The sequence below is a fragment of the Haliotis rufescens genome, unplaced genomic scaffold (assembly GCF_023055435.1).
Source record: "Haliotis rufescens isolate VD_foot unplaced genomic scaffold, xgHalRufe1.0.p SCAF_6, whole genome shotgun sequence".
In the NCBI taxonomy this organism is placed as follows: Eukaryota; Metazoa; Mollusca; class Gastropoda; order Lepetellida; family Haliotidae; genus Haliotis; species Haliotis rufescens.
This window is the reverse complement of record NW_025964334.1, coordinates 29,681,110-29,696,038: the sequence shown is the minus strand read 5'-3', so window position 1 is coordinate 29,696,038 and position 14,929 is coordinate 29,681,110. Positions and strand designations below refer to the sequence as shown.

General features: G+C 38.4%; 2 protein-coding genes across 5 annotated transcripts in view; one reads left to right on the top strand and one right to left on the bottom strand.

Moving 5' to 3' along the window:
- Positions 1–4,669, bottom strand: part of LOC124141040 (transgelin-2-like) — a 32,302-nt gene extending 27,633 nt beyond the window's left edge. Inside the window, exon 1 of one of the 3 annotated variants that reach the window (XM_046508905.1) lies at positions 4,512–4,669. The gene's annotated coding sequence lies outside the window, so the exon portion shown is untranslated. The remainder of the gene's footprint in view (positions 1–4,511) is intronic. The other 2 variants (XM_046508907.2, XM_046508906.2) reach the window with 2 other exon arrangements.
- Positions 4,670–7,439: 2,770 nt separating this feature from the next.
- Positions 7,440–14,929, top strand: part of LOC124141041 (vacuolar protein sorting-associated protein 18 homolog) — a 33,001-nt gene continuing 25,511 nt past the window's right edge. For both annotated transcript variants that reach the window (XM_046508909.2, XM_046508908.2), the window contains exons 1-7: positions 7,440–7,572; positions 9,638–9,747; positions 10,415–10,488; positions 11,391–11,500; positions 12,172–12,320; positions 13,384–13,468; positions 14,142–14,221. In XM_046508909.2, the coding sequence (XP_046364865.1) occupies positions 9,658–9,747; positions 10,415–10,488; positions 11,391–11,500; positions 12,172–12,320; positions 13,384–13,468; positions 14,142–14,221 (588 nt within the window). In that variant the 5' untranslated portion in view covers positions 7,440–7,572; positions 9,638–9,657. The remainder of the gene's footprint in view (positions 7,573–9,637; positions 9,748–10,414; positions 10,489–11,390; positions 11,501–12,171; positions 12,321–13,383; positions 13,469–14,141; positions 14,222–14,929) is intronic.

Genomic DNA, 14,929 nt, shown 5'->3' with positions numbered 1-14,929 from the left:
GCAATTGGGATACGATGACACGCATCAAGCAAGTCAGCGAGCCTGACCACCCGATCCCGTTAGTCGCCTCTTACAAGTCGCTGGATGTAAATCGCTGAATTGTCTGGTCTTGTAGTGAGTGAGTATGGTTTTACGCAGCTTTTAGCAATCTTCCAGCAATATCACGGCGGGGGACACCAGAAATGGGCTTCACACATTGTACCCATGTCGGGAATCGAACCCGGGTCTTCGGCGTGACGAGCGAACGCTTTAACCACTAGGTTACCCGACCGCCCCGTCTGGTCTTGAAAAATTGCTTATATATTAATCATTTCTACTTTGGAAGCGGATGAGGTATTACGCCTCGTTAACAAATATTTCAGGATCACGGGGAAGATCAAGCTGGGTTTTCATGAATAATATTTACGCATGTAGGCAAGACCAAAAGACCTAAAAGTATGGTACTTATTGTTTCCCTGCCTGGCGCTCGCCATTAGGTGGATAAAACAAGGACTGGTCAGCTCGAAATAAGTACATGTATCTGAGTGGAGTATCCATGTTAAACTGTGGCATGGTATCTCACATGCAGAAGACCTGACTAGTACAAGCAGCCACACACACACGTGCATGCACGTCGCTATATAATTGCAATAATGTTGAACACGAAGTTAATCTCCCTTTAGTTAACCTCACCTCACTTCACTGAACTGGAAGTCAGTCATTGTAGCTGTATAATTAGTGTTATAATTACGACTGATTGATATGAATAAACAAACAACTGTGATGATATAGATAGCCAAATTGGTTTACAATGACTTGCTACAGCACTCCAAAATGTCCTGTGGTCAAGCCCCATTTATGTGCCACCAAGACAGTTATTATATTATCTTAATAAAATATAATAAAAAGGAGCCCAGAGATTCTCTTCATTTTCAGATACTGCATTAATCTAGACTTGTCCACTATTATAGACTTGCATGGGCTATATTGGATATATTTGACAACATGCCATCGTGTTTTATTAGTCCTGTTACAATCCATGAGTATCAGGTCTTTGAACGGCATTTAGAAGTGATACACATGAGGAAGAGAATTTATGGATGTCGACTCCTTTATTATGAGGAACACATAATAAAGAAGTAGACGTCCATATATTCTATTCCTTAATCCATAATTTCATAGAATTTGACCTATCCCGACATGTAAGGTTAAAGTCTTCTGCGATTATATCTGCAAGTATTATTCACGATGTCTTGCAATCATTCGAGTTGTTCTATACCTTATTTGATTCCATTAAATCTGTTCTACTGTAATACAGACATACACTTTAAATTAGAGCAAAGTAGATATAAAAGAAATATATCTGCTATTAATTAAAACCACAAAATATGTGCAAGGTATATGTGTATTCACGATTTTAAAAAAAATGGGAATTTTATTATTGACAGTGGGGCGGAGGGTTTTTCATTCATGAGTCACTTAAACAGGATTTCCCTCCTCAACATATGTCTTGTATTTGCGCCCTTCCTTAAATATCATATTATATTATAATATAACATATTACCGAATAGTACATATTTTAAAAGTAGATAAACGTTCCATGTTTTCATGACCATTCCTACAAGTGTTTCCTTTTCTTCACGTTCCCCCAGATAAACCTTCCATTTCATGTTCCCCAATTCCATCTTCGACAAACCCACTATTCCAGTAGAAACATGCACGCGATTCATTCACACTCAACTGTCAAACGTTTTTAGTTCGTCTCATGAACATGACCTACCCACTACCCAACCCTACCACTGTGACACAACAGACACAGAATCAAACAAGGTTGTTTGGCATGATGTTTCAAGCATTTTATCCGTATTTTTAGATACCACAACCCTCGTTTTTGTGATCTCCATGGCAACCAGCGTAGAATAACTCGTGCGTTTATGTTTCTTCAGAAGCTTCTAAATTGGGAATCACTTAACAGATGTGTTAGTTCACGTGTCAACTTGTCTACAGACAAGTGGCAATCGCGTTGAGAACGTTGCAGACATGGAAGTCGGTTATCGCACTTCTTTTCTTAAATAATTCTCCCTTGAGGGGAAGAAACCATTTTGCTGTCATTGTCAAGAGAGCTATCGTCGGCATCACCTTAGCCTTGCTGTTTGTTTGTTTGTTTGTTTGTTTGTTTGTTGTTTAACGCCGCACTATATTCCAGCTATATGACGGCGGTCTGTAAATAATCGAGACTGGACCAGACAATCCAGTGATTGACATCATGAGCATCGATCCACGCAATTGGAATACGATGACATGCATCAACCAAGTCAGCGAGCCTGACCGTCTGATCCCGTTAGTCGCCTCTTACGACAAGCATAGTCGCCTTTTACGACAAGCATAGGTTCCTGAAGACCTATTCTACCCCGGATCTTCACGGGTCGCTAAGGCTGAGCGATAAGTGCATGGATGTATAACTATTCTTATAAGTTTCGCTAAGGACTTTAATAGGGACAATCGTGTGATGTTCTTATTCGTCTTTGTCGATTTACTAACATGAGGTAGAGATGCGTTGTCGTTGTTGGAGTAAGTGGATGGTTCTTTACGCCGCAGTTAGCACTATTCCAGCTGTATCACGGCAGCCTTGAAATATTCCAGTCAAACGAACCAGTGACAGAAAGTATAGTCCATGGCGTCCATTGTAACCACCCGGTACTCATTTTACCAGACCGTCGGACAAAATGGGGTGCTGGGGATTTATTCTGACCCGGAATGCTAACAACGCTAGACATCATTCGTCGAATATTATTTTACCATAATCTCGCCATCTCATCTTCATTATTCAACCTTAATATTCTGACACATATATCATTCTCACCTGATCATACTCATCAGTACAATGATCGTCACAACAAACCTATAGTCCGTTGTCGATAATAACATGAAGCTAAAGTATAAAATTTAATATAAAATATAATAAATTATACATAAAGTATATGTTTGTTATTAAAAGGAATCATTGTAGATACATATCATAAAACACTGTGCTTTCTGCACTTCACCAGAGAACGCCCGATTTATCCTTAAAACCTCTTTAATCCGGATGTTTGGAATCCCGTATTCATCGAATGCAGAACTAACAAACGTATTTTGGAGGTGTAATTGATGGAGTAATTTATTTCTGGTGAGAATTACTTGAGTCAAGGAGTCCGGAATAAAGGGGTTCGTTGTACACAATGTAAAGGACGTGCCCTTCTCTCCCCCGTGGTACTAGCAACGACATCTTCAAGGTCACATACGACTGTCAGCACGACTGATGAGAAAGCCATCTTTCAATAGCAAAAACATAATAGCAGACGTATCTTTCACACCAGACAATATTAGTGTTTTACTGGACGAGAAGGCCTTTAACGTCAAAAGTCCAAAATTGCGGATTTAGCTCAGCAAATATCGCCATGGAATATGTTACTGCAAGTATAGAAATATCATAAGTTTCGGAGGCATAATTATAGCAACAGGCGCTGTCTGCTGCGTGTTTTTCCTAATACAACGGGAATTCCGGAGACATTGTCGAATCAGCAAGCCACTTGGTTCTTTGCCAGACGCCATCTTAGGGGGCGTTTCAAACATCTATCATTCGCTGTACAATTACTATTTTATAGTTCCGACATCCTGTCACTTGAATGTCGCATTTTGAAACACGATAACCTAGTGTGATGTAAACGTGTTACGATGTTTCATTCAGACATAAATCAAAATGGAGTAAATCTTTATAGAATGATGTAGATGGTGATGAGACGAACCCCAACAGTTGGTGGAATGACTTCCGTCAACAAAACGCAAACAATTCGCAAATCACTTTATTTGGTCAGATCGTATATTTTATCTGCAAGCTCAATGTGTGGTAATTATGATTGTGAAGCAAAGAAAAAAGTGAAACAGCAAAATCATTCTCTTAAATTATCCGACACTTTGTGATTTGTTGTTTCCGAGAAAAGTAGTTTTTTTTAGTGAAGTACAATAGCAATGGCGGGAAGATGCAAGTCAAACACTTTTAATGAGGATCGAGAGTGGAAAGTCCAAAAACTTGCTTGTTTCATTAGTTACTACTGAAAAACCCGAAAACACTAAGTAGATTCCGAAATACGGCATGTGAGGTTTTCTACATCAATTTAGGAGGTTTATATTCCCATTTGATACAGCAAACGCGCCACCAGTTCTGATAATACCACAGCAGGTTTTCAAGTATATTTAAAGAATGTCTAACGGCAGAATCCCGTAAACAAGATGGCCTTGGGACCATCTTCTGCTAAAGCAGCTGATGAAATACTGTTCCGTAAGCTTCAAAAGATATCTTCAGTGAGAATCTACAACATATCTTACCAGTCCCATGCAAGTAATAAAAAAAGATCTATGACGCGGGCATGCGATACACCACAACACACATTATCACAGGAATATGACCACTTTCACAATTACTATAAGATGGTACATTATTCAATAGAAGACGTATCTTCCATACCAGATAGTATAATACAGGTACTTACAAGCTGTTGATCTGGTCTTGTGTACTCCACACAGGGCAGTGACAGAAGCGATAGTCTCGTTTTCTCCCGGAGTTGCAGAATTAATTGCAGAAGCGAGAGTTTGGGGGGCTTCTCCTTTTATAGAAATGGCCTGGAAACGCGAGACAGACAGACGTGCGTGCGCGTGTTGTTGAAACAGCGGAACTTGCGGCAGCACATCCCTCCTCGACACGAGTGATTCAGGGAATCGTTATCTGTTCTATCTTGTCGTTAATTGTGGCGGTGGCAACAGATTAATGGTGATTTAATCTAATTTCGGACCTTTCCGAATTCTTGCATCAGAGGTAATCTGTGTATAGGTAGGGATTTGGAAGGGAGCATGCACACCTATACTTAAACGATATAGAAAGTGCTCTCGTTAAAAGACCAGTCACAACCTCATTGCCTCTTGGAGATCGCATATACATATGTAGACTAACATCATGTCTCTGAAATGAACATATTTGCAGACAAAAACAGTTGTTAAATTATAGTTATAAAATATAATAAAAAGGTTCCCACATACTTTCTTCATTTTCAGCTACTGTATGTTCATTTTGTAAACGTATACACATAACAGTAACTGTATGACACTATCATGACGCAGTACTATATGAGCGTTGTGTGATACGATGCTTGACATATCGTGTGGTTTACTGTGGTTATGGAAATAAATTAATGCTGATTTATCTAATTAAGGACCTTTTCTTGCATTGGAGGTAACGTTGAAGTAAGTAGGAATTCGGAGACATAGACACACGCATTAAAACTGTCATGTAAATATTGGTACTCGGAGCGATGTGTGCTGCAGTGTACACGACATGTCACTTGCTTCTAGGTCCGTATGGCAAGGGCTGTTTACCTATTGATACAGTGAAGGGGCAATATAAGATAATATCTAACTTTAAATGTTTCTATTATGGATGGTAAAGATGCATATATTGTTAAATGAAGAAATAACAAACGTGATTTAATAAAAACAAGTATATAAATGTAACCTCGTTAGTCCAGAATCCCCGCTTACCGGACCATTCTATTTTGAACGTCTTGACACACAAACAAAAGACATTAATCTGCATACTTCGTTGTTCCGGACATTTGTTAAAACGGACAATTTCACTGGGGACGCGACCGTCCAGATTAACGAGGTGACTATATAAAAAAACTTAAATTTAATTTCTTCATAGAACTCTTTGGATACCAGGTTCATAATTTATTTTTTGTTATTGAAGTTTTGAATACATTTTGTAAATCTTTACATGAATACGGTAACTAGTTACATATGTTAAAAATGTTCATAACAGTAAAGTTCATAATGACTTTGCAATTATGAAAATAAAGTATATTGATACATGTGCACTTAACAATAATAGAAACATCTAAGCCCTTCAAGTTGGGAACGGCTTCTACGTTATTCTGTCATGTTAAAAGACAACCAAGCTGTAGAAGGTCGTCAGAGCGTTCGGCGTAAGCAAATATGGGAGTCAGCCTCTCGTTTCTGCTTGTCAGCTCAAGTGCGTACAGCACTCCTACACCTACATTAGAGACGATGCTAATAATAGAGAAGTATGTGAATGTTGCTTTACGCCAAAATTTCCGCTTCAACACCGATGCCGGTGAATATAAGTCGCGTCTAGACCTGGAGAACTAGTGGTTGACAGCATGAACAATAATCCTCATCGTCGGGGCACGATGACACAGTGAACCAGGGCCCACTTGCACATAGCGATCTCAGCGCTACGATGGTCGTTACTCCCATACTCTAAGAAATATTTAAGATAGTCGTGGCGCTAAGATCGCTTTGTACAAGTGGGTCCTGGTCACATATTGAAACAACCCGAACCTCTCCTGTCGCGTTTTCATAGAGAACGGGCCACCATTTTTGTATTGCGGTATTCACACCGAGGAATGATCGAGATGGTTGTTGAAACGATTTCGCACAAATGCTGATCTGGTTACAGCAAACTACGGTTATAACGCACTCTAGGGGACCACTAATTTTATTTCGTAATAACCGTAGTTCGTTATAAGCATACATACAGCCTATATACAACAAATGGTCGGGACGAAAAATAATTTCGTTAGATCCGTCAGTTCGTTATAAGCGTGTTCGTTATGAATTGTAAGTGTTTTACTGATCCCGTTTTGTCACTCATATTTAATTCTTCCGTTTTCCCGTTATAGTTAGATTAAGTCAAATTATATTCTGTTAGTGTACATAAAGCAGATGGATGTACATGATGAATGTGATTTGTAACGGGGTGTGGCTTCTGGATTATAAACATGGGAGTATGAGAAACATAAACTGACGGGGAAAAGAAAGTATACACTTGGAAATTGGATTTGACAAAAATATTACAAACTTTATCAAAACATTCGGATAGGATGAGATATAATAAGGGCCTTCTTTGGCCCACTGGAAATGTAAAAAACACTTATAAATATGGAAAAAATAATATGTTCAAAAGGCTAACAACCAGCTTTTTCCCCTCTCATTCACTTGGACCTTGTTTCAACTCTCATAGATATACGTATTTACAAGAAAAAGATATTATTTGTTTGTTTCTTTTTATGCGTCGCCACAATCAGCACTGTTCTAGCCGTATCCCAGCGGTATGTAAGTTATGTGTCAGGAACAGGGAAATGTTGGTTGGAGTTTTGAGCAACGTCCACTCCTTCGGGTACTATGACCCGCAGTCAACTAAGGCAGAGAGTCTGACCATCCCTTCATATTTAGTTTCCCTAGGGAGATTATGGCTAGAATTAGTCCCCAGCAACATGTGTTTGTCGACAGAGGCGAGCTATGGATCGGGTGGTCAGGCTCTGTTTATGCAATCAGACGAATTGTTTCGTCCAGGCTAAACACATATAATTATTTGTGGTTTGAATCTCTCTTTACTTCTTACCTCCCTTTGTTTAAAATGGGAGATAATTCGTGATTGCGGAAATCACACTACGCCTCTTATGAAAAAATAGATGCTTCGAAAACCTAATCTACACCCAATGTTTCTTACCAGGCTGTAAACATCCCATATATATACAGGTAACCTTGTCGGTGTGCAAACAATAACTACTAAACCTTATTAAGTCGGGAGACTTGCTTGGAGATTGCCAGATAGACCTTCCATTTTCGTGCATGAAAATTCGTCTGCACAGGATCAGTCAAAAGACTTTGTCTTGAGCATGTTGAGGTTGAGTGTCATTTTAGTATACATAGCAGATACTAGTTCATGTTTCGAGCCAAATATATTTTACTAGACCATCGTTACTTGTCACTCTCTGTTGAATCATGATTGAGAACACAAATGTGACAAAAGTGAAACAACACTCCAAGTTTGAAAGTATTGAAATATAGATCGGCTTTTTCTTTAAAACATGCTTATTAGTACTATTATTTCGACTGGTTTGACATGTGTTCAGTGCTATTATCGCTGCACGAATCGAAACGACTCGCATCAGAAGATTGAAAAATGAGAAGCCGTATAAATGACATAGGGCCCGGTATATGTACAATATAGAGCTGCAGCTGTGTGTTTGTTGTTGATTCATGCATACACGTCTTGAAAGGGTGAAAATCAGTCAACATCATATTATGCACAGTAAAAAAACTACATAGTATCCCTTTGGAGAATTCAGGTAAAAGAACAGATAAATTATCACTAGACATGATGATTTACCATTTAAATTGTATTTTCTGTTCTACTAGGCTTTGTTATATATGCAGAAATATAGGTTACCATGTGTATTTTCTCATAAGCTAAGCTGGAAATAGCAATCAGCTGTATGCACATTTTCTACCAATCTACCAGTTATTCAGTTAAAAAATAACCATTAATATAACGTCAAAGAATTTTGATGATCAGATGAATTGTATCGGAAAGTATTATGTTGTCAGAAATTATATATTGCATGTTGCATATTGAAAACAAAATACGAATGTCAACCGACCATAGTTATATGTATAATATCAGTCAGTTACCCCATACGTCTGAAGCTGATCAAAGAAACTTGTTTGATGTCACGTGTCTTTGTAAGAATGTGATATTTTAAACTATATATAGCGTTTCGGAATATTATAACCTATGTTTGTCTCTCAAATGACCACGCAAATTTGTTTCAGGTGTTTCACATAGGAGTCATGTCTGTGGCAAATCCACTGTGCAGTGATTAATCAATCGACATATCGGTATTAACGGTTACTCCTTTGATCAATGTTTTTTGCAACTCCAATTACCATACCTCTCTTGCTGCACTACCACTCATATTACATAATGTGTAAAACATTCGCGCCAACAGACTTACATTTATAACCCAATGTTGGATTTGATAACTACATCAGACACAAGAAATGCCAAATGCAAACCACTGATTGCTGCATTATAATATATCCCTGACATCCTCAGAGGCAGGGGTGAATGTTATTGAGTTACTAGTATTTTGCATAGTCTTTGTCAGGTAATCTGAGTGGTTCTACCACCATTATACTTGTAATAAAATCATTAACTGAGCATCAAGTGAAAGACGACAAATACACAGGTGAAGATTATACCATGAAACATTGATGACAAGAAGGGAGTAGTAATTGTTGTATTATATACAAGTTGCTTGCAATATGAGGGTCGTTGCTGTTTTGAGTATAGGAACTGAATCTCAATTTTGCAAAAGAATACGTACACCATGTACACATAGTTGCTGTATACTAAACTCGTAATTGTACATTCACATTTACACAGGCATAGAATTTGCAAGGTAAAAGGTTATAGAAAGCATCATCCCAGAAAATGCGAGTATTCAAGGGGATAACCCCTCGCTATCAGCGAGGTCCGGCAATTGCCAAATTAAGGTCCAAAGCCCAGTTTGTTGGGTCACTGATACTAATTGGCATCCAGTGATTACGCAGGCTAACTAAGATGGTGCCAGCCAGACAACTAAGAGTTGGAGCATTGTTTCCCTTTAACAGGAATGCCAGATTACAGATGATAACTCTCACTATCACGGATATGGAGTCCCATGGATAGCTTGGAATATTGTTTTAGTAATTTACATGTTTTGAGTGATAAAATTATTTAACCTCAAGGACTGACAGAGGTGTGTATTTTCTGTTTCAGGTAGTCTTTAACCAGGTAAGATGGCGTCAATATTGGACCAATATGAGGAAGAGTCAGCTCGACAAGCTTCTGGAATCAGGCAGTCACCTGCACAGAGTCTACAAGAACCGGTCTGTTTTATTAAGTGGCAAATAAATATTCTCTGTTTTATTACTTCTCCCATGCAATTAATCAACATGTCTTAAATAATGCAAACAGTCAAGCAGCCATCCCACTCATGTCATCCTGTGTATCATGTATGTAGCAACATATGTATGAGCAAAAGAAGCTTTATCATTGTTTATGCAGTAAAAAAATATTGTAGCCTTTGATGTGCCCTCTGCTGATCAGGAGAGTATGTAGAGTAGGGATGTCTTCCTACAATCTTTACAATATCAGCTTATAGAGGTGGATCAATCTCTTTGGTCATGGGCAGAGCATACAACCTCAGATGAGGTCAATGCTTTGTACATGAGAACTGGAATAAAAAATCCATATGGCCACTACACATTCTTGTATAGCTTGGATGGCACTTGGTCATAAGTGCTGTCAGTCATAAGATGATGTTTGGATAGCATAATTCAGAGTTTCAGGCCCTGCATATATAGTGAAGACCATTTAAATTATAAGAGGAAAACAAGAACACTTCTTTATAGTCAAATTGAAATACATGCATATTTGAAATTTATTGAAGACAATAGAAATGATAAATGATTTATATGAGAATATGCCTATGGTATTTATTGTACAGCTGGATTGATTACTGTTTCTAATTTGCTTGTCATTTTGTTTTGTCAGATCGGTGTTGGTTTCATTGATGCCCGTCTAGAAACAGAATCACCAATTTTCAACAAGAAAAAGGTCAACTTTAAGTAAGTCTTTCATGGTATCATGGTCATGGTAATGGATGTTTTTTCAAGATATGTGCAGAATATTGACTCTCTACCAAATACCATGAATACAGTGGACTCTAATTTTGCCTAAGAGGCATGAGGTCCGTACTTTAGTACCTTTTCCACGTTGGGAGTGAGTATGGTTTGGGGCCACTTTTAGAAAACTTCCAGCAATATCATGTCGGGGACACCAGAAATGGGCTTCACACATTTTGCCCATGTTGGGAATCAAACCTGGGCCTTCGGCGTGATGAGCGAACGCTTTAACCACTAGGCTTCCCCACCACCCCTTTCCACATTGGAGATGTTTCGTAATCTCTCCCTTGCATACTGCTTTTTTCAAGGCCAATTATCATGTCACAATTCTGTGTAACTTGTATTTTACCATAAGGTGTTGATAAGGTTTGTCCTGCAGTAGTTTGTTGAAGTGCTGATGCCTGTATTGCTGTACATACCAGACTATATTCATAATATTGCTACCATGACACAGGATAAATTTCTCATATCATTGTACATGTTGTAATTATTCAGCCATGACATAAATGATTATATAAACTGACTCCAGCAAACATAAAGAACTTGTAAACATGGTAACCCCAACCCCAAATAGTATGGGTAAATGGTCAGTCTCTTATCACAGCCCACATGTTAGATGTAAAATCAACTAAAAAAGATGCGTTTCCGGCTAATCATGCTTATATGGTTTGTTTTATTCTAAGACTGATATGCATTACTCTTTTGCTGTCCTTTGTCAGCAGATATTGTAAGACCTAGTTTCCATTGCTATATGGCTGAGATATTGCTGATGCGATGAAAAATTCTAACTCACCCACTCACTCATGCTCATAGACTCTAATCGTGATGACACTGTGTGTGTGCAGGCCGCCAGACATCATCACCCATCTGGACGTGTGCAACAACTTCCTGGTGATGGTGATGAGCTCCAACATCATGCTGCGGCTGGACCTGGAGCACCCTGACAACCCTGACGGTAGGACACTTCTTGTACATACAGGGTCTGGCATTGGGGGTAATACTAAGATACGCTTTAGAGTGTTCAGAGTCAAACATAAAATTCTTGTTTTAACTGTAACATTAATGATAAAAAGATTGATTGAAGGGGTTTCTAGATTTTAATACCAACCAAAATACGAAACCTCAAAGACCCAAGGCTTTCTCTTTTCTTTAAAATGAATGAAGTTATTTTCTTTTACTTTGAGATGCATTTTGCATCATCAGTATCTATGAGTAATTTGACACCTGCCAGAATGCAATCAAAATGAAAGAGATACACTTGAGGTTAAAAAGGTGTGTTTTTTTCCTTAAAATGTCCCTTGAAATTTTCACTAACCTTTTAATATCTCATAATTATTTGTCGCAGTTTAAAAAATCCTTGATTACTGTAAGCATTGGAAAGGGATTGTAAGAATCTTGACCCTGTTTCACAAAGTGGGCAAGGTCATAGTTCTAAGAATATGAATGGTACCAGTCACTATTTGGCTCAGATATGACCAATGTGGTATAATAAGGACAAGAAATCTACAGGAGTGTTTAATATGCATATGTATCTCCAAGTCCGGCCACCGTTATGTCTACATAAGATGATTCAAGGAACTATGGGAAGTAACTGTGATGCCATGATATGTAGTGATCTGTTGACAGAGGTAGAGATCCCACGTGCCGTGGATGACAAGGTTCACAAGATCTTCCTGGACCCCACGGGGAAGCACCTGATCATCAGCATGAAGTGTGGGGACAACTACTACCTCTCCAGGAACTCCAAGAAACCAAAACCTATTGCCAAACTCAAGGTACTGCACCACCATAAGTCAATATGGAAGTAGAATTGTTAATCATTTACTATTAGTAAACTTGTTTTCATTGTCCAAGACAGATTAAGTCAGTCTGTGACTTTATACACTTGTCCAAAGCCCCTGTCAAGTAAAATAGTTTTTAGACTAATACATATTTCTGATTGTACTACAGTGTTCCCTCGCTATTGCGCTCTTCAATATAGTGCTAACTCAGTTATAGCGCACGGTAAAGCGTGGCTCCCAAAATTTACTGGCTCCCAAAATTTACTGGCTCCCAAAATTTACTAACATTTTTAATAAACTTAAGTTTTCCAATGACATGATGTTTTCCCCCATCTCAGAAAACATTATCAGCTGATGACCGCAATTACGTAACACCGGAAATACCAGTTAACAAAATCCGAACTGAAGTACAGAATTTAATCCTATTAATATAATATCTGGTTATAAAATATGTTTTCTTTGTTTATCTGGACTCATGTTTGCAATGTATTTTATTAATTGTGTTCAAAATTTCATTCAATAATTATAATAATGTTTACAATAATTCCGGCGAAATCGTATTAAGTAGTGTAGTAATATAGTAAATGATCTTTACAGTCTATGGTAAAATCTTTGGAGTTTCCTACCCTGAACTTGTAGTTTAGCATGATTTGCAGTAAGGAGAGGTCTTAGTATAAATACTAGTTCAAGCTGATCCTACTGGAGCTTAAGACATTTTACTACACTTCTTCATTGTACAATCAGAATCATGTATTGTCCATCCACCGTCTTTACATAAAATGATGCACAACAGATGACATGCATACCATATTCGCCATATTAAGTGCCCTGCTCCAAGAAGTACCCCATGTCCAACCTCCAGCCAGACCAATCTGTAGGGAATCTGTGTAAGCACCTCCTATTGAGACCCAGAATTTAGGATACTGAGGAAGAATGCTCATACAGTTGATTTTTCTATTTTCGTTTATTTTTCAAACCGATGATCAATCTTGAAACTGTAACCACTTCCCACCATACCTCGGTGCATGTCAAACTATCACTACTGTATGTGCTCCAGGGTCACCTGATCGACTCTGTGGGGTGGAACTGGCAGAATGCTAACGAGGCAACCACCAGCGCTATACTGCTAGGCACAAGCAAAGGTAAAGGTTTTATTTTCTTGTTTTGATTCATATACTGATCTGCTGATCAACAAAACAAAAGTTTCTCTCGTGGTGGCAAATTAAAAAAGTGAGAAAAATTCTTATTCATCCTACCAAAGTACAAGCCTTTCAGTACAAGTAATGTAATATCTCCACCTTCAAAACGTCAAAAGTCGATCAATATGGGACAGATAGTCATCAAAGTTTTTCTTGTCTTTTCATCTTTACAAGCATGGTTCGCCTTTCCTTATATAAAACAAATTTGAAAGACCTATCTCTATTATATTATCCCCTGCAATGCGTTTTGTCGGGTTTTAAAATGGACACCGTCAGTCCATTCATCCGTCCGAGCAAGGTGTTTCCAGAGCAGATCGTGAAAATCATACAATATTTCTTCACTAAACTTGGCACAAAGATAGGTCTAGTGGTGAACTGGTACCTTTTGATAGTTTGGGATTTTAAGAAATATTTATATAGAACTAGTTGATGATTTATGACAAGTATCAATAACTTTGTCTTCTTGTTATATCTGTTGCAGTGTTCGGAATATTGCATGAAAGACAAGGGGGCCATGTCATAACCCTAATGTAAAAGTGTTTTTTCAGGTCTCAATGTACCCATGACCATAATGACCTTCTTAATTTCTAGCACTCTTGTTATTACTTGTTTCCAGGCATAATATTTGAGACAGAGCTCACAGCCAATGAGGACAGTCGTTTCTTCCAGGGCAGCCTGGACCAGTACCTGAGACAAGTAAGTGTCGTATATAAGGTATATACATCATGTTTGTGTCATATTACCCACATGTTGCCATCTCAGGATTGCCATTTGTCAACAGTGTTGTTGCGGGCCTGCCTTGTATGGACCATGATGAGAATTGGTCCCTTGCACTTGAAAGCTTGTCATACAAGACTTTAATTGAATCGGATGGTCCGACTCAGTGATTTGGTTGATTGTGTTCATCATAATCAAAATGTGTGGTACATTGCTCATAAACTCAACCACTGGTATGTGTGGCCCAGACATGTCATTGTGATGTAGACATGTTGTTGTATGTCGTATTATAGCTGGAATATTGCTGATTCTGGCATAAGGCAACAAACAAGTTAAACGGTCCTAGATTTTAGTCCTATTACTGCTATGTCAAGGTATTAGAGCTGCAACAGTCACTGCAGTCATTTTTATCCCCCCGGCATATAATGCGGGGGGATATAGCGATCAGCCAGTCTGTCTGTCCGGGTCCGTCCTTAATCATTTCCTTTTCCGGGGCAGAATTCCAAAACCATTCAGTGTATTTGATCGAAACTTAGCAAAGCTATCAGGCACATACTGAAGTGGTGCCTTTTGATATTTTGGGATTTTTCTAATTTTTATTTTTTTAAATTTTTATGGAATGAAGTTGACCATAGACTCAATTGGGGATGGGGTTCGTTTCCGGGGCAGAATTCCAAAACCATTCAG